We start from the raw sequence: 20,056 nt of genomic DNA, 5'->3' as shown, positions 1-20,056 counted from the left end.
TTTGGACTACAACCATTGATTTCTCACAAACACTGGCGGTCTGATGGCGCAGGCAGTGTGATACTGTGATAGATAATGTCAGGGTTGGTTTAAAGTAGGCCTGTGGTCAGACTATAGACATTCAATTATGTACACCCTTAAAAAAACAAAATGTAAAAATTTTAATGGTTGGAATGGTTTTCACTTTTTGATAGCAGACCTTTCTGGACCTGTGTGTGTTCTATGGGTGGCAGAATGAGAACAAATGTGTGGACTTACTACCTCTGACCCTCCATGTTCTGGTGCTGAAAAACAGAAAATGATGCAGTCCTTTTCCATTTTAGCAGGGCCTGGATAGACTTAAGAAGAAAGCAAATTTAATTGGATGCACATTTGTTTACATTCGCCTGCCAATAAACTTACATGCAGCTTCCGATCAGGTCTGCATGAAAAACTGAAGGCGGATCTGATCATAAAACCCCTGCGAAAGAACTTTAATTCATCTTCAATACTTAAAATTAAAAAAAGCTAATTTTCATTTCAGCATCTTAATTCATTTTGATCCCACCTCAAAACAGACTTCGCAGCCTGCCAGTCTTCTGTTCTCTAATGTAAACACAGAATGAGTGCATAAGAACAGCAGAATGTTGAGACCTGACTTGGACAGACTTCACTGCTTCTCTGAGAAACTTCAGGAATCAAATTGCTCCACGGTGCCTGTAGTTACAGAGATCAGTGAAGACTTGTTTTAAAGCTCATTTCCTGCTTCTCAAGAATATTTAAATGTTTGAAAGTCCATATCCTGGCCAAAGTTCTCCTTTAAGATGCTAAAACCATTTAGGGTTAAAGGTTAATGATTTCCCTTGCAGATCACAGTCCTTCAAGCATTTACATCAAGTACAGAAAATTCCTTTTGATCTTGCCAGAAATGAAGTGTCCCTGTCACTTCATGTGAGCTGCAAGAATGGTTATCTTCCTTGCTAGCCATCTTCTGTAATCTACCAATTGCCCTACCTTCTGATGGACTTGGAGACAAGGACATTTTGGTAATCCATATTAGGAACGCCAGCCAAAGATGACAATCATGGCTCCTTCCACAGAGAGTGGAGGGGTTATGTAATCACCCTAGGACTGGAAGTATGTCATTGGCAGGATTACGAGGAAAAATAAAGAAAAATTATCTTGGTAAAAAAAAAAGAGGTAATGCAGCCACCACAGCAAGGACTGGTAAACTAATATATAAAATGTTTAGGGTTGGGGTTTAGAGACTCTTTAATTTAACCCCTAGAATAATTCCTTGATTCTTAAGATCCCTTCCTGAACAACCCCTTATCAAACCCTTAACATGTAACACATGCATAAATATGTACACATACACACACATACATATATATATATATATATATATATTTTTTTTTTTTTCGTTTAATAAAGGTTGAATGCAGCCTTTGAAATGGGCACTTTACTATGTTTTACCTTGTGAGGAAAAGCTAAACAGCATGTAAATGAAAACAGTTTTATTACAATTTATTATAATTTAAACTCGCACAAATATCTAAACTTATCTAACAGTTGAAACAGTTTGTACTCACCTACTGCATTTGCTGCAGCTTTATTTGATGAGGAACAATCTTTGACCATGTCCTCCACTCCCTGAGCCAGATTATCACCTTGCAATCTGAAATAATAGAAAAACAAACGGACCATTTCACAAAGCCGTAGCCATTGTTTTCTTGGTATTACACTTTATATGTTATTATATGTTTTATATGTTATTATATGTTTATAAATGCTCAGTTCACACTGGTGCTTAACACATTTTATTTAGTCTGCTTTGCAAGTAGTGGGGATTTAATAATACTAGTGCAATCATAAGGACTATTGTTAATGGGAACATGGACCTTGCTTTCCTGTGCATTTAGTCTACATTTCAGACCAGTTTGAGACATTACTAAGATCATTCAAAGTCCACTTTACCCCCTTCTGACCTGCAATTGACATCCTTTTTAGCTGCATCAATCCAGAGCTCCCAACTGTCCCTTACTGGGAGGGATTGTCTCACTTTTGGAACCAAATCCCTCTTTCCTCCTCAATTGTCCCTGTTTTTGGCCCAACATATAGATCTTTATATAACAATGTACTATCTAGAAGTGTTATACTGCAGTAACCATACATCCAACCACTAAATTATTAAATCTGTTAGTTTTAAAAGCCAGTATTAGTACAAAGTTATGGTAAAACAAACACTTGTTGGTTAAACCATTCATTTTTTGCGTAACAAGCCTTGCTGGTCCACGTAACTGGTGCCGATAGGCACATGTCTGTTGCCTACATACCTTCCACTAAAAGGTGTCCCTCTTTCTCATCTCAGAAAACTGGCTAGTATGTTAAGCACCTGGATTGGACAGCACATCCCGCCAAGCTGTTCCAGGTCCTACACCATTTCGTCTCCAGATAAGACACTCATATACCTGCCTTTACTGAGCAACGCAATCATTTTGTGTCACACATGCTCCAGGCCCGAGTTCCACCCTCTTCACAGTACCCACATATTCCTAGACAGAGGCCTGTTTTTCAGAATACAGAATGTCCACTCAAGAGGTTTTTTCAGCGCTTTTACTGAGGAACAGCTTGCATAACTCACGGACATAAAATTTTTTCCTTTGTACAGGAAATGATACCACAGTTCTGTGAATCCTTACAGTGCATTGAACAATAATGTCAGAAATACATTTTATGGAACAGCAGCCACTTTCTCAACTGCTCTGTGATGAGTTCCTTTTCTACTGCCTGTAAGATGTAAAATGTGCCAGTGCAAAAATGGTGGCTTGGCTCACAGTTCTGCAGCCACCTGAGCCAAGACCATCCGAGTTACCAAGTGCATGTTCCAAACACCGCCAGCGGGTCTTCCGGATTCTGGCGGAGGCTTTGCACAACAGCTCGAAGCCTCCGCCAGCAGGCGAGCAGGTTCACTTCATGCTGTGTTGTGATGACATCATGAATGTCAAGATCAGTGCATTTCCCACCACCATCAACTGCAGCACAGCCACTATAAACAGCCAGGGACCGAGAAGCTGAAGTGGAGCAGAGCTGGAGCCTTGTGTGCAGGCAGAAGGATGGTAACAGACAGACTGGAGATGAGGAAACAGACTGTGATCGACAGTCCACACAGGTTGGAACTAGGTACAGGCCACCTAGGCCACTTGTGTCATTACCAGGAAGAAAGTGATGGAGCTTTGTATGAAGGCAGGCTGGCAGGAGAGTGCAGGCCACCTGTGTCACTGGAAAGTGATGGAGTTTTGTATGAAGGCAGTAGGGTGCAGGCCACCTTCACTTCACGTCACTAAAGGGAAGTGTTGGAGCTTTGTAAGAAGGCAGAAGTGTGCAGGCCACCTGTGCCACTATTGGGAAGTGTTAGAGCTTTGTGTGAACTCTGTCTCACTCTCTGTGGGGGCAAAGTGATCTCTCTCTCTGTGGAAGAAAATGTAAAGTGCTCTCCTTGTCTGTCTCTCTGTGGGGGCAAATGCAAACCAGTCTCTCTCTATCTGTTTGTGCAGCACTTAGGGAGATTTATCCTCTATTTTTGTTGTTTACCATTTTCACGAAAAGCAAATGAGATTCCAGAACAGGGAGAGAGGTGAATCTTTAGAATTGGGAATAAATTCTGGTTATCCTGGTGGCTACCAGGGATTTCTCCTCACTTTCTGTGGTGGCTATGGACCAGAAGTTAAGGGGAAATCTCTCCAGTTGGATATAGGTGACAAAAACTGATGGATTATAATAATGCACCCTTAATATATCAAAAATAAGATAAGAAACATATTTTTTGCATTAATATCTACCTTAAATCACATTGCTAATAGCATATTGCACTTGTTTGTAACTTAACCACTTGCCTATCAGGCACTTATACCCCCTTCATGCCCAGGCCAATTTTCAGCTTTCAGTGCTGTCGCCCTTTGAAGGAAATTGTGCAGTCATGCAACACTGTACCCATATGAAATTTTTATCATTTTTTTCACACAAATAGAGCTTTCTTTTGGTGGTATTTAATTGCCACTGGGTGTTTTATTTTTTTGCACTATAAACAAAAAAAGAGCAAAAAAATGTGAAAAACAAGTTTTTCTTTGTGTTTCTATTATAAAATTTTGCAAACAAGTAATTTTTCTCCTTCACTGATGTGCATTGATGAGGCTACACTGATAGGCAGGCAGCATTGATGAGGTGGCACGGATAGGCAGCAGTGATGGGCACTGATAGGTTGCACTGATGAGGCGGCACTGGTGGGTATTGATCAGGAGGCACTGATGATGCTGCTTTGATTGGTGACTGATGGCATTGATTGACAGCCCTGACTGGAGGCACTGCTGGGCAGCACTGATGGGTGGCACAGATGGGTGGCATGGCTGGGCACTGATGGGAGGCATTGGTGGGGGGCACTGCTGGGTGGCACTGCAGGGCACTAATCATCAGGGCACTGATCATCAGTGCCCGGAGGATCAATGCCGATCTCCTCCGTGACAGCTGCCAGTTATCGGCAGTACTTTCTTCATGCTGTGACAGCGTGAGGAAAGTGCTACCAATAACTAGCAACTGTATTTACTCCATGATCTACTGTGTCATTGGATACAGCTGATCATGTGGTAAAAGGCCGCTGTAATTGGCCTTTTACCTCATCATGCGATCAGCTGTGTCCATAGGAGGCGTGCAGGAAGGCGCGTTCTGGGAGGATATCATATGACGCCCTCCCAGAACTGGGTAACCGCGCTGTAGCCATCATTCAGCCATAGTGTAGTTACCAAGTGGTTAAATACTGAAATTTGCACTTAAATCTGTAATTTTTGTAACTTTTGGAAATGCCAGTAAAAACATGGCTGTGACTGTAAATTTTAGGTGTTTTGTCAGTTAATTTTATTCTGGTAGGATGGCAAATTGGCTGGCTGATTGAAAAAAAATGATCCCTCAATGGCCAGCCTTAGATGTTTCTGAGGAAGAGTTGTCATGGCTGACTGCAAGTATTTCTCAGCTAACTCAGCGCAAGCTGTCCCAATAGCTGAGGACTGGCTGAGTACAGTTCTCATTGACATAGAATAGAGAAGCCAGCTCTTAAAACTTGAACCTTTTGTTAGGACAATGTTCAAATCTAGTACAATTGAGGAGATAGCTGCCTCCAGAGATGGTTAATTATAGTAATCACTGCACTAAGTAAATTTTTTTCTTGGTGGAAGTTCCAGAAAAGAACATCTAAAAAAGGTAAGCTGCATTTTTAAATATTTGTTTTAAGTTTTGCTATGTGAATGGGGACATGTAACAATTAGAAAGTAGGTATTTTTCTAATTTGGTTGCAAAAGTAGAAATGCCCTTTAAAGCTAATGGATCATAAAGACAGCAGGCAGCCAGTATTTCATAAAGATCATTAAGCAGTGGCAACATCTATCTCTGTCTCTCAGTAGAGGCTTTCTTTAGGACTGTGTTTAGGGCACTTCCAATACACAAAGGGGCACCTTGGAAAAGACTGTATAGCGATATACACCGTGTGCACAATTATTAGGCAAGTGAGTATTTTGGCAAAATCATTATTTGTATGCATATTGTAATGGTAACTCCAAGCTGTATAAACTTGAATGCTTATTGGATTTAAGCATATTAGGTGATGTGTATTTGTGTGATGGGGAGGGTATGGCCTATGAATATCTTCAACCTATCATCGAGGTGTGCAAAATTATTGGGCAGCTTCTTTTCCTCACACAAAATGGGCCAAAAAAGAGATTTTACTGACTCTAAAAGATACTGGGGCGTGATCACAGAACCATCAAATGTTTTTCTGCAAATATTCAACAGGATCGCAAGAAACATGTTGAGAAAAAAAAGATGCAAATTAGCTGCCAAAGATTTGAGAAGAATCAAACGTGAAGCTACCAGGAACCCATAATCCTCCAGTACTGTCATATTCCAAAACTGCAACCTACCTGGAGTGTCCAGAAGTACAAGATGTTCAGTGCTCAGATACATGGCCAAGGTAAGGAAGGCTGAAACCCAACCAACACTGAAGACGACATATACGTTGAAACGTCAAGACTGGGACAGATTTTATAAAAGGTTTTAAAGACTGATGAGATGAGAGTAACTCTTGGCGGACCAGATGGATGGGCCCCTAGCTGGATCAATAATGGGCACAGAGCACCACTTCAACTCAGACACCAGCAAGGTGGAGGTAAAGTACTGATATGGGCTGGTATTATTAAAGATGAGCTAGTTGGACCTTTTTGTGTTGACCATGGACTCAAAATCAACTTCCAACCCTACTGTCAGTTTTTTGAAGACACTTTCTTCAAGCAGTGGTACAGGAAAAAGTATGCATCTTTCAAGAAGACCATGATATTTATGCAGGACAATGCTCCATCGCATGCATCAAAGTACTCACTGCGTGGCTAGCTAGTAAAGGCCTTAAAGATGAAAGAATAATGACATGGCCCCCTTCCTCACCTGACCTAAACCCTATTGAGAACTTGTGGGCCCTTTTTAAATGGGAGATTTATGGTGAAGGAAAACAGTACACCTCTCTGAACAGTGTTTCGGAGGCTGTGGTTGCTTCTGCAAAAAAAAGTTGATTGTCAACAGATCAAGAAACTCACAGGCTCCATGAATGTAAGCCTTATGGATGTTATTGAAAATAAGGGTGGCTTTATTGGTTACTGAATTTTTCAGAAATATTTATTTGTACATTTTTGAGTTGAGTCATTTTAACAGATGAAAATAAACAAGTGAGATGGGAAAATTTTCATTTTGCATTTAGTTGGATAATAATTCTGTACACTAATAGTTGCCCAATAATTGTGCACACATAGATATTCACCTAAGAAAGCCAAAACCTTACTTTTACTTTCTTAAATATTCAGGTTTGAGGTTTATTAACACTTTAGATTGACTGAGAGAGCTCTGTGGTTGTTCAATAATGAAATTAATCCTCAAAAATACAACTTGCCTAATAATTGTGCACACGGTGTACGATATTAGAACATCTATTGTTTAGCCTTCTTTACTGCCCTTTCGAAACGGTCGTGTGCAAGATTTGTGATCCACTTAGGCAAAGTCCTGTTTTTCCCACTCAGCTATGAGTACATTGCAGCACAAGATACACTGACAAATATCAAACACCTGTACACCATAAGACATACTCCAGGCAACTTTATTAACACTCCCCATTTCAGCAGTGCAGCACAATAATCCTTTTTTTTCCTTAGGGTGCTTTCACAGCTATGTGCATGCAGTGACACAAGTTTCTGATATTTCTGATGTATGTAACTACCTGTGTTAACATGTGCTTTTGAGCCATGTTTATTACTCATATGTTATGCAAAGTTACATAGGTGGTAAGATTTGATAAAGATACTGGTACATCCAGTTCAAGGTGTGCGTGTAAGTCTGTGTCACTACCATTTTCCATATCCCTGAACATTGTGTTCGCTAAAAAACATATTGAAAAAAGTTTCACACTCCATTCCACATCTTTACCGCTCTAACAGTAAAGAATCCCTTGCGCAGTTTAAGATTGAACCATTTCTCATCCAGCTTCATTGTGTGGCCACGTGTCTTCTGTAGAGACCTAATATTAAATTGTTTCCTCCCAATGCTAGAGCAACCATTTAAAGATTTGTATATTGCGGTCATATCCCCTTCTAAGTATCTCTTATGCAGGGAGAATAAGTTTAATGTTTGTAGTCGCTCTGCATAACTGAGGTCCTTCACCGCCCCTATTAGCTTTGTTGCTCATCTCTGGATTCTCTTCAGTCCCAGCACATCCTTGCTGAAGATTGGTGACCAAAACTGGAAGGCATACTCAAGATGTGGGCAAACCAGAGCTTTGTAAAGTGGTAGAATTATCATTTATCTCGAGTAAATACAGTTTGTAATGCACGCTATTAGTCTGCTGGGCTTGCTTGCTACAGTTTGGCATTGCATGCTATTACTGAGTCTGCCATCTACTAGGGCCCCCATATCCTCCTTCAAACTTAATTACCCCAGACGTTCTCTACTAGCGAGTAACTTGCATTCATAAATTTAGATCCCAAGTGCATTACATTTTTAATTATTAAACCTCATCTGCCATCTAGTTGCCCACCCCTTTTACCTAGGTCTTCTTGTAAATTGGGGGGAAACATTCGGTACAGAGATTTTCAATGGTGTAGATATGCTACAAATGCACCAAAGCACACGTCATAAATACTGTATTTGCTGCTTTACTGTTTATCCAATGGCCTTATTTAATGCACATAACAGCACAAAAAATTCTAAACTGCGGCACATTCAGTAGGTGAGAGCTAGCCACATTGTAATAAATAGGAATGTTACTGAAGGAAAATGGACGAGTGTGAACTAGCCTCATAATGTACATAAAGACAAATATATATTGAGAAAAGAAAACGGACAAAAAAGGTCATGACCCAATTTATACCATAGTGCCACGTCCCTATTAATTGATAGTGGAGAAAGGGATATTGAATGGACTTTTTAGGCACAAAAACTTGGTACACAAAAAAATAAAATCAATGTTCCTTTATTAACATATCACCTCTAAAATATGTCTTGTATATAGTTAGAATTACATTGCACACTTAAACCACAGTTGATATCCCACAACCAATCAACCATAGCAGACTGATGCCAACAAGGGTGTTGAATACAGATGGTAAGGATAGGGTATTTCTTTCAAAAGGTGGGGACTATTCAAGCTGTGCAGCAAATACCTGACATATTTCGCAACAGAAGGCGTTTCTTCAGGGACTAGCAATGCATCTAAGAATGATAAACTTGAACAATACAGTTGTGACCAAAATTATTCAACCCCCACTGAAATTGAGTGTTTTGGCCAGTTTGACATTGCTTTTGATCATTCAGTCATCTTGCTTACATTTACATTAAAGAGGCACTTGTAGGTCAGACAAATATAACATAACAGTTATAATGAAATAACCACAAATGTCTTTTCTGTGCTCACAGCATTATCAGTTTTATTCAACCCCCAAGTGACATTCAATCTTAGTACTTAGTACAGCATCCTTTTACAGTTATAACAGCTTTTAAACGTGAAGCATAGCTTGACACAAGTGTCTTGCAGCGATCTACGGGTATCTTCGCCCATTCTTCATGGGCAAAGGCCTCCAGTTCAGTCACAATCTTAGGCTTGCGCACTGCAACTGCTTTCTTTAAGTCCCACCAGAGGTTCTCAATCGGATTTAAGTCTGGTGACTGCGATGGCCACTCCAAAATGTTCCAGCCTTTCCTCTGCAACCATGCTCTAGTGGACTTGGAGGTATGCTTGGGATCATTGTCCTGTTGAAAGGTCCAACGTCTCCCAAGCCTCAGGTGTGTGACGGACTGCATCACGTTTCCATCCAATATCTCCTGGTACTGAAGAGAATTCATGGTACCTTGCACACGCTGAAGCTTCCCTGTACCTGCAGAAGCAAAACAGCCCCAAAGCATGATTGACCCTCCACCATGCTTCACAGTAGGCAAGGTGTTCTTTTCATCATAGGCCTTGTTCTTCCTCCTCCAAACATAGCGTTGATCCATGGGCCCAAACAGTTCTAATTTTGTTTCATCAGTCCACAGAACACTATCCCACAACTTTTGTGGTTTGTCCACATGGCTTTTGGCATACTGCAGTCGACTCTTCTTATTCTTTGGAGACAGCAAGGGGGTACGCCTGGGAGTTCTGGCACGGAGGCCTTCATTACGCAGTGTGCGTCTTATTGTCTGGGCTGAAACTTCTGTACCCACATCTGACAAATCTTTTCTCAGTTCCTCAGCAGTCACACGGGGACTTCTCTCCACTCTACGCTTCAGGTAGCGCACAGCAGTCGAAGTCAGCATCTTCTTTCTGCCACGACCAGGTAGCGTTTCAACAGTGCCCTTTGCCTTGAATTTGCGAATGATGCTTCCTAAGGTGTCTCTTGGTATGTTTAACATCTTTGCAATCTTCTTATAGCCATTGCCCTTCCTGTGAAGAGAAATCACCTCTTCTCTTGTCTTCCTGGACCATTCTCTTGCCTTCACCATGTTTGTAACCACACCAGTAAATGTCTAGAAGGAGCTGAGTATCACAGTCATTTTAAAGCTGCCTAATTGGTGCTTATTATGCTTGATTGCTGCTCGGTGACATCCACAGGTGTTTTCAATACCTGATGGAAAGCACCTGTATGAACCTCTGTTCTTCAGAGTGGTAGTCTTTAAGGGGTTGAATAATTGTGGCAATGAAGAAACCACATAAGAACCATTTACTACTGTATTACATAAACAATTGATGTCATTTTAGTTGCATTTGGGTAGTTACAACGTCCTTGTAGGATTTGATTCTGAATACAATTCCAAATGTACACTATAGTCCCTAAACCCCTTTACAGCATTGGGGGTTGAATAATTTTGGTCACAACTGTATATGTATTGTGACAGCAGGCAGGTGAAATCACCTGGTTGCGTCCTGGATGGACGATATATTTGTCCGAGGTTCAGGGTTTATGGGGATTTGTACCACTAGAGGGAAGTGCTGAGTCCTTCAGCACTGAGATAATGAGCCCAGCTGAAGGTAGTGGGCTCATTAACACCTGTATAAAGCTTCCCAGAGTGCTTAGGGAGTTGCTCCACCCTGGAACCAGATCTGTGCCTGAACTGTCTGGGGAGCTGACCTGTTATCTGTGTGCAGAGAGACCAAAGCCTGTGTGGCTAACCTCCCAGTACTAGCAACTAGGTATAGCAGCAGGCTGTACCTAGTGGGTAGCTAGGGAAAAGCTGTTGTTGCAGTAAGTAGCCAAGTTGGCCAGGATTTATTTTGATGTTTCTTTTTGGTTTATCATTTTTTTTCTGTAAATATTGTAAATAAATTGCACCTGTTTGTTTTCACCTCCACTATTGTTGTGCTGTGCCTATCTTTTTGTGTTGTGCACCCATCCAGGGGGTCACACACACCCGCTGCCGAGCTAACCTTGTTACATATGGTGGAGGACGGCGGGCAGTTGTGGTAACTAAAGGCCAGCATGGAGGAGATAATCAGACAGTTGGCTCTGGCAAATGCCAATCAACAACAGGCAAATGCCAATCAACAGCAGGCAAATGCAAGTTTCCAGCAGAGCATTGCAGCCCAGCAGAAGGCCTTGGAACAAGCAGAGGTCCGCCATAGGGAATTGCTGGTGCAACAGGACCAGAAACACCAGCAACAAATTGAGGCTGTTTTGAAGCAGCTCCAGCAGAGGCAGCAGACTGAGGCTGGTGATGATTCTGGTAAAACACCATCATTTTCTGTGGGCCGTTTATTGCCAAAAATGACTGGAGAGGATGATCCAGAGGTGTTTCTAACCACCTTTGAAAGGACTGCTGAAAGGGAAAAGTGGCCTAAAGAACAGTGGGCTGGATTGATGGCCCCATTATTAACTGGAGAGTCGCAAAAAGCTTACTATGACCTGGAGCCGGACCAAGCCAAAAACTATGATGTGCTAAAAGTGGAAATTTTGGCCCGGTTGGGTGTTACCCTCGCTGTCCGTGCTCAGCGGGTACATAATTGGACTTTTCGGCTTGGGAAACCTCCCAGGTCCCAGATGTATGATCTCATTCACCTGAGCAGGAAGTGGCTGCAGCCAGAGACTTTGACCGCCCCAAAAATTGTGGAACGTGTCGTCATGGATCGGTTCCTAAGGTCTCTGCCTAATACTATTCAAAAGTGGGTCAGCCATGGAGACCCAGAAACTGCAGACAAGCTGGTGGATCTAGTGGAGAGATACTTGGCTACTGAGAACCTGACCTCTTCTTCCAGAGACTTACGGACTTTCCACCCTAAGACCAGACCATCCCCAGCGGCGGGTAAGATGACTACAAGGGGTGAGGGTGGAGAGAGTGAGAGGGTGGGAGTATTACCCAATGTCTGGCAAGAGCGGCCAGGAAGGCCAAGGCCGCAAGAAGCGGTGAAAAAAATTATTTGTTACCGCTGCCGGCAAGAGGGACACATTGCAGCCAATTGCCCAGTGGTGGATGAGCCTATGCAGTGTGACTTTCTGAGCAATAGACGTCAGTCGCTGTTTGCGACAGTGGTATGCACGGCCAGCCCGGGCACTGAGAAACATTTGTGCAAAATGACTGTTAATGGAAATAATATTGTGGGGTTGCTGGATTCAGGTAGCCTGGTAACCTTGATAAGAGAGGAGATGGTCACTACAAAGCTCTCTGGGCATAAAAAGGTGGCAGTGATTTGTGTGCATGGGGACACTAGGGAGTATCCCGTGGCTACTGTGTTTTTTGAGACCCCCAAAGGTAACCTGTCTCATCAGGTAGGATTGGTACCTCATTTACCACATGATGCCATTGTGGGGAGGGATTTTCCAAAATTCTGGGAACTCTGGGATTGTTCTGACCCCCCCACTGTCTCCCCTGCAGACCAGGAAGGTGAATCCCAGAAAGCGTCTGAGTGTGGTGAGGTCTCTCCCAAGTTCCCCTTGTCGGTACTAGCTGGGGAGACCCAAGGAACTGGGGAGGAGCCCGCCTCCTCAGATGAAAATCTGCCGGTTGTGGATTTCTCGGACTTAGAGGTGCATAGGGAAAATTTTGCCACCGAACAGCTGAAAGACCCCACGCTGATAAAAGCCCGGGAAAATGTAGTAAAAGTAGATGGCCAACTAGTGAGTCCTGAGAAAACTGCTGCTTATCCATACTTCCTTGTGGAAAGGGACCTACTCTATCGAGTTGCTCAGGGGGCAGAAGAAACCATTGAGCAACTGGTGGTGCCCAGACCTTACAGGAAGTTGGTGTTGGAGTTGGCCCATGGACACATCCTTGGGGGTCATTTGGGGGCGGAGAAAACACGGGAAAGAGTACTGCAGCGGTTCTATTGGCCTGGGGTCATTAAGGAGGTGGAAAATTACTGTTCCTCTTGCCCTGTGTGTCAGAAGTCGGCCCCTATGCCCCATTTCCGTAGTCCACTGGTACCTCTTCCCATCATTGAGGTCCCCTTTGAAAGGATTGCCATGGATTTGGTAGGTCCGCTGGTGAAATCCGCTAGGGGGCATCAGTACCTGTTGGTCATACTCGACTATGCCACCCGCTATCCAGAAGCAATTCCACTCCGAAATACCTCTGCCAAGACAATAGCTAAGGAGCTATTCCTCGTTTTCAGCCGAGTGGGTATTTCAAAGGAACTGCTGACGGACCAGGGAACCCCCTTTATGTCCCGGGTGATGAAAGAGCTGTGCAAACTGTTCAAGGTAAAACAGTTGCGCACCTCTGTGTATCATCCCCAAACTGACGGGTTGGTGGAAAGGTTCAACAAAACCCTGAAACAAATGCTAAGGAAGGTGGTAGATAAGGATGGAAGGGGTTGGGATTATTTAGTACCCTATTTGATGTTTGCCATCCGGGAGGTACCCCAGTCCTCCACAGGGTTTTCACCATTTGAGTTGCTCTATGGGAGACACCCAAGGGGGCTGTTGGATATCGCCAAGGAAACTTGGGAAAGTGAGAGTTCTCCCCACCGGAGTGTGATTGAGCACGTCGCCCAAATGCAAGATATAATTGCCCAGGTCATGCCTATCGTAAAGGAACATTTGTCCCAAGCACAGTTAGCGCAGCAGAGGGTGTACAATCGGGGGGCCCAAACCAGGTCGTTTGCTGAAGGAGATAGAGTGCTAGTGCTAATCCCTACGGTTGAAAGCAAATTCCTGGCCAAATGGCATGGCCCATACGAGGTGATTGAGAAAGTGAGTGAGGTGAATTACAGGGTCAGACAACCAGGAAGGCAGAAACCGGAGCAGATCTACCACATTAATCTGCTAAAGGCCTGGAGGGACAGGGAATCCCTAGTTGCTGAGGGTTTGTCACCAGCGCCATCTAACTGCTTGGTTCCGGAGGTTGGAATAGCAGTCACGTTGTCTACAATTCAAAAACAGGAGGCTAAAGAGTTTGTGCTCCGCAACACAGAGGTTTTTTCTGAGCTGCCGGGACAAACCTCGGGGGTGGAGCATGACATTATCACCCCACCGGGTGAAAGAGTAAAACTGAAACCCTATAGAATCCCAGAGGCTCGACGGGAGGCAATACGTGGGGAAGTACAGAGAATGCTAGATTTGGGGGTGATAGAGGAGTCCCAAAGTGACTGGTCCAGCCCCATAGTGTTGGTGCCCAAACCAGATGGGAGCTGGCGATTTTGTAACGACTTTCGACAGTTGAATAAAGTTACAAAATTTGACACCTACCCCATGCCAAGGATAGATGAACTAATCGACCGACTGGGAGCAGCCCGGTACATGACAACACTAGACTTGACGAAAGGTTATTGGCAAATTCCCCTAGCTAAGTCGGCAAAGGAGAAGACTGCATTTGTAACCCCAGAAGGGTCATTCCAGTATAAAAGAATGCCGTTCGGGTTACAGAATGCACCGGCCACCTTTCAGCGAAAAATGGATCAGATTCTTCGTCCCCATCAGAAGTATGCTGCAGCGTACTTGGACGATGTGATTATCCATAGCGCAGACTGGGCCTCACATTTGCCAAAAGTTCAGGCTGTGCTAGACTCAATACGGAAAGCTGGGTTTACGGCCAACCCAAAGAAGTGTACGATTGGACAGGAGGAGGCCAAGTACCTGGGGTACACTATTGGGAGAGGGGTAATAAAACCTCAGATAAACAAAGTGGAAGCAATACAGAATTGGCCACGCCCAAATAACAAAAAGCAGGTACGGACTTTTCTAGGAATTGCTGGCTACTATCGGCGATTCATTCCCCATTTTGCTTCTATGGCAGTACCCCTAACCAACCTGACAAAAGGGAAGGAGTCTGTCATGGTTAAGTGGTCCCCTGATACTGAAGCAGCCTTCCTGTCTTTAAAAAGGGCCTTATGTAGCCGGCCAGTCCTATACTCACCAGACTTCTCAAAAGACTTTGTGGTCCAGACGGATGCATCCAATGTTGGCTTAGGAGCAGTGCTGTCCCAGGTTTGGCAGGGGGAGGAGCACCCAGTAATCTATCTCAGCCGAAAGCTAAAGTCTCACGAGGAAAATTACGCCACGATTGAGAAGGAGTGTTTAGCGGTAAAGTGGGCCCTAGATTCCCTTCGGTACTATCTGCTGGGCAGAAATTTTGACCTGATCACAGATCACACTCCCTTGAAATGGATGGCTCAAAATAAGGAGACCAATAGAAGGGTAAATAGGTGGTTTCTGGCCCTACAGGAATTTACCTTCACGGTGAAGCATCGCCCTGGTGTTCAGATGGGAAATGTGGATGCTTTATCCCGGGTACACGCCTGCCTGGCTACTGGTGTTACAACCCCAAGGTTGAAACAAGAGGGGGGGGTATGTGACAGTAGGCAGGTGAAATCACCTGGTTGCGTCCTGGATGGACGATATATTTGTCCGAGGTTCAGGGTTTATGGGGATTTGTACCACTAGAGGGAAGTGCTGAGTCCTTCAGCACTGAGATAATGAGCCCAGCTGAAGGTAGTGGGCTCATTAACACCTGTATAAAGCTTCCCAGAGTGCTTAGGGAGTTGCTCCACCCTGGAACCAGATCTGTGCCTGAACTGTCTGGGGAGCTGACCTGTTATCTGTGTGCAGAGAGACCAAAGCCTGTGTGGCTAACCTCCCAGTACTAGCAACTAGGTATAGCAGCAGGCTGTACCTAGTGGGTAGTTAGGGAAAAGCTGTTGTTGCAGTAAGTAGCCAAGTTGGCCAGGATTTATTTTGATGTTTCTTTTTGGTTTATCATTTTTTTTCTGTAAATATTGTAAATAAATTGCACCTGTTTGTTTTCACCTCCACTATTGTTGTGCTGTGCCTATCTTTTTGTGTTGTGCACCCATCCAGGGGGTCACACACACCCGCTGCCGAGCTAACCTTGTTACAGTATATATAAGTTTAGACAGAAATACAACATAGGAAATACTTGTACACACTTACATAATTAGCCAGTGTGCATTGTATGACAATAAGACTCCCCAATGCAAGCAAAACCAGGTCCCTCCCGGCCAACAAAGAAAGGTGGCACACACTGTCGGGTATGGGGATGCATAAACCAGGCCAAGGGCAGGCAAGAGCCCCACGAGACTCCCCAGATGATGAGCAGGTAAAAATGTCAAACAGAAGGACCAGTTGGTGGTCTACAACCTCCGTTTACTAGTCCAGCTACATCCAGGTTGATAATGCCAAAACAAAATGGGCCTAAATAAGACCATGATATATAAATAAATATAAATGAATTAATGAATATCCCGCTATAATGCAGATATTACGGCATGGGCCCAATTCCAGTAGAAAAGTTTACCTCTAAGCTTGAAAAGATGTATCAATCATGAAGGCCGATATGTATACAATCCCTCACTAGGAAGTAAGAGACAAACGGCTCTAACTTAGCCCACAGTAAGTTGTCTCTAATAATGGGTAAAGAGGCTAGTTGGCCTAAAAAAACAAGAGAAAAACAAAGTACCCCTATTAGTGTGACTTCCCTCTATGTTAATAATTATAGCGTTTAGCACCCCAAAGGGATGTAATCTACCTGTAACCACAGAAAAGCCCAATGTTCGTGGCCCGGCCTGGCCATAAAAGTCCGCACGCGCAGAGCCCAACCTGTCAATCCACAGCCTTAGGAGCACCCACGCATGCGCAAATAGGGAGAAAAAAGGATCCAAAGCTCCCCATTCTGCGGGCAAACTGGTACGGCAGCCACTGTCACCCCCAGGAGCACAAGGGCCACAGGGGGGATAACCGCGGGCCGGCCGGCCTGGGAAACAACCACGGCCTTCCAGCCACACACCCAACCAAGGGAAGGGGCCCCCATCAATGAGACCCAGGGACACCCGGTACCCCCAGAGAACCCACTGTGACAACAACACATCCCTTGTACAATAACAAAAATGATTACAATGACAAAAGACTGGGTATACATATACACATATACATATAATAATATGACCACAAGGTATACCAAGGACATAAGGCAAAGATCCAAAAAGCAACTCCATAGCCTATAAACCAGATTAGGACAGAAGTAATATATGTTGCTATCCTATATCTCTCAACACTTACTGAATTGAACACATTACATCATCATATCTAGCCCCATATGTAGACATCCCAAGATCCAAGATTGATCAGAAGTAATCTTCTTGGGTCTATGCCTTTAGCTCATAAAAAGGATTTGTATGATAGAATTTCATTGAGGCCTGGTGGATTTACTCCATTAAGGCGTTCGATCCACATTATTTCTCTGCAAATGATTTTTTTTATCCCAATTGCCTCTGCGTGGGTCTTTCGTAACTACCTCCAATACAGTGAATCTAGCATGCGTAGTATCAAATTTTTGATAAAGCATTTTGGCATTGGGGGGGTAAGCATTTTGCCATTGGATGAGTAATAAACATGGTCATGTATTCTCTGGTTAAACTACCGTATGGTTTTACCCACATAGTAGGCCCCACAAGTGCATGTTATGAGATATATTACTCCCCTAGTTGTACAATTAGCATGAAATTTGGGAATCAGCATCTCTCCATTAGGTATAGTAAATTGTATGCCAGTCTGCACTCAAGGACAATATGTACACTTACCCCAGGCAAATATGCAATTTGGAAGTGTACAACAATCAGTTCTTGGCACATAGTGGCTGGACGTTACTTTGTCCTTGATAGAAATTGCTTTGTGGATCACCATCATTTTTTATATATTTGTGTAAGAGAGGATCCTCCCGCAGGAGGTGCCAATGATGTTGTAATACTTTATGTAATTCCTGATGTTGTACAGAACAGTGTTCTACATCTGACCGTTGGATGTTTTGCCTTGGATTTGAATGTAGGGTATAATAAGGTTGTTCTATCCTTAGCCAATGCCTTATTGTAAGCCTTACGTAAGAGAGTACTACTATAACCCCGCGCAAGGAGACGTTGTCGTAAAAGCCTGGCTTGATATTTAAAGTCCTCTAGGTAAGTAAAATTATGCCGTAGGCAAATGTATTGTGCAAAAGGTATGCTTTTAACCAAGGCTGGAGGATGAGAACTATGCGCGTGAAGTATGGTATTTCCAGCTGTTTCTTTCCAAAACAATTTAGTGGCCAGACAGCTGGTTGTATCTTTAAAAATTTGTAAATCAAAGAAAGCAATAGTGTTCCTGTGCCAATTCATTGTAAATGTCAGGTTAAATGAGTTACTATTCAATAATTGCATAAATTCCTCCAAAATATCAGAGGTACTGGTCCAAATGACAAACACATTGTCAATATACCTGAACCAGCAGAGGGCATGGTCGAGGTATTTGGCGAGTGTGTCATCCAAGAATATCTAATGCTCCCATCCCCCCAGGTAGAGCATGGCACTCTGTACCTGTAGGAAATAGGAGCCCATAAAAGCAAATCAGTTACGAGTCAAAATATAATACAAGAAATCCAGAACAAAAGTGGCATGGGCTGATGTACTGCCTCTTGGGACTCCTGCACAGCTGGGCGGACCTCATTGGTGACCCCACGAACATTAGGCTTTTCTGTGGTTACAGGTAGATTACATCCCTTTCGGGTGATAAACACTATAATTATTAACATAGAGGGGAGTCACACTAATGGGGGTACTTTGTTTTTCTCTTGTTTCGTTTAGGCCAACTAGCCTCTTTACCCATTATTGGAGACAACTTACTGTGGGCTAAGTTAGAGCTGTTTGTCTCTTACTTCCTAGTGAGGGATTGTATACATATCGGCCTTCATGATTGATACATCTTTTCAAGCTTAGAGGTAAACTTTTCTTATGGAATTGGGCCCATGCTGCAATACCCGCGTTATAGCGTGATATTAGTTAATTTCTATTTATTTACATATCATGGTCTTTTTTAAGCCCATTTTGTTTTGGCATTTTCAACCTGGATGTAGCTGGACTAGTAAACGGAGGTTGTAGACCACCAACCGGTACTTTTGTTAGACATTTTTACCTGCTCATCGTCTGGGGCTCTTGTGTCTTGTGTCTTGTGGGGCTCTTACCTGCCCTTGGCCGTGTTTATGCACCCCCATACCCGACAGTGGGTGCCACCCTTCTTTGTTGGCCTGGAGGGACCTGGTTTTGCTTGCGTTGGGGAGTCTATTGTGACAAAGATGGTCTAAAAATGTAACCTACACAGACGTCTAGGGTCCTTTGGTTATTCATGGGGCCAAGCTACAACCATCATGTCCTGCTTTAAACAAATGGTTTACAACAATTAAACACAATTGGTCAAAGTTCTACAACCGCCTGGCACTGAACAAAGAAGGATGTGATTGAAGGGAGTTGATGTCTTATGCAATAGGCCATGCCAGTACAGACAATGGATCAACTTCTCTGTCCCTATAGCAATCTATATCAATGTAAGTCAAAGGGATGGGGAGGGCCAAAGCTGCTACCCATTCTACTTTAAATTCATCTCTGATCTACAAGCAAATATTAAGGCAAACCAGACATTTGAGAATGGTCATGATGAGATGATTCCCTCATCACTACATTACACTTTCTTATTAAATAAGACCTTGAGCATGTAAAAGGTCATAATGTTTATGTAAAAGCGATATCTATAATCAACACATGGTGCAAGAAGTGTAATCTCATGTAGATAATCATTTTACATTAACAAGCTGTCACATCTAGATAATATACTGTATATCATATCTTCATACTGTTAAACATGCCATCTACCATTATCTTTACTTTAAAAAAAAAAAACACATTTTATGCGTTATAGCGGGATATTAGTTAATTTATATTTATTTATACATCATGCTCTTTTTTAGGCCCATTTTGTTTTGGCATTATCGACCTCGATGTAGCTGGACTAGTATACGGAGGTTGTAGACCACCAACTGGTACTTCTGTTTGACATTTTTACCTGCTCATCATCTTGGAAGTCTCGTGGGGCTCTCGCCTGCCCTTGGTCTGGTTCATGCACCCCCATACCCGAAAGTGGGTGCCACCTTTCTTTGTTGGCCTGGAGGGACCTGGTTTTGCTTGCGTTGGGGAGTCTATTGTCATACAATGTACACTGGCTAATTATGTGTCTACAAGTATTTCTTATGTTGTATTGCTGTCTAAACT

The 20,056-nt window shown here is 43.2% G+C and overlaps 1 protein-coding gene across 1 annotated transcript in view; it reads right to left on the bottom strand.

The window, feature by feature from the left end:
* The window catches only part of CUNH8orf34 (chromosome unknown C8orf34 homolog), a 377,615-nt gene that overhangs the window by 153,805 nt on the left and 203,754 nt on the right, over nucleotides 1–20,056 (bottom strand). The window contains exon 9 of the mRNA XM_089654283.1: nucleotides 1,572–1,657. Within this exon, the coding sequence (XP_089510409.1) occupies nucleotides 1,572–1,657 (86 nt within the window). The remainder of the gene's footprint in view (nucleotides 1–1,571; nucleotides 1,658–20,056) is intronic.

Source organism: Staurois parvus, unplaced genomic scaffold (assembly GCF_062004578.1).
Source record: "Staurois parvus isolate SC_StPar_1 unplaced genomic scaffold, SC_StPar_1.0 ptg000748l, whole genome shotgun sequence".
NCBI lineage: Eukaryota > Metazoa > Chordata > Amphibia > Anura > Ranidae > Staurois > Staurois parvus.
Note: the sequence above shows the minus strand (reverse complement) of the source record. Positions and strands in the feature narration are given on the sequence as shown.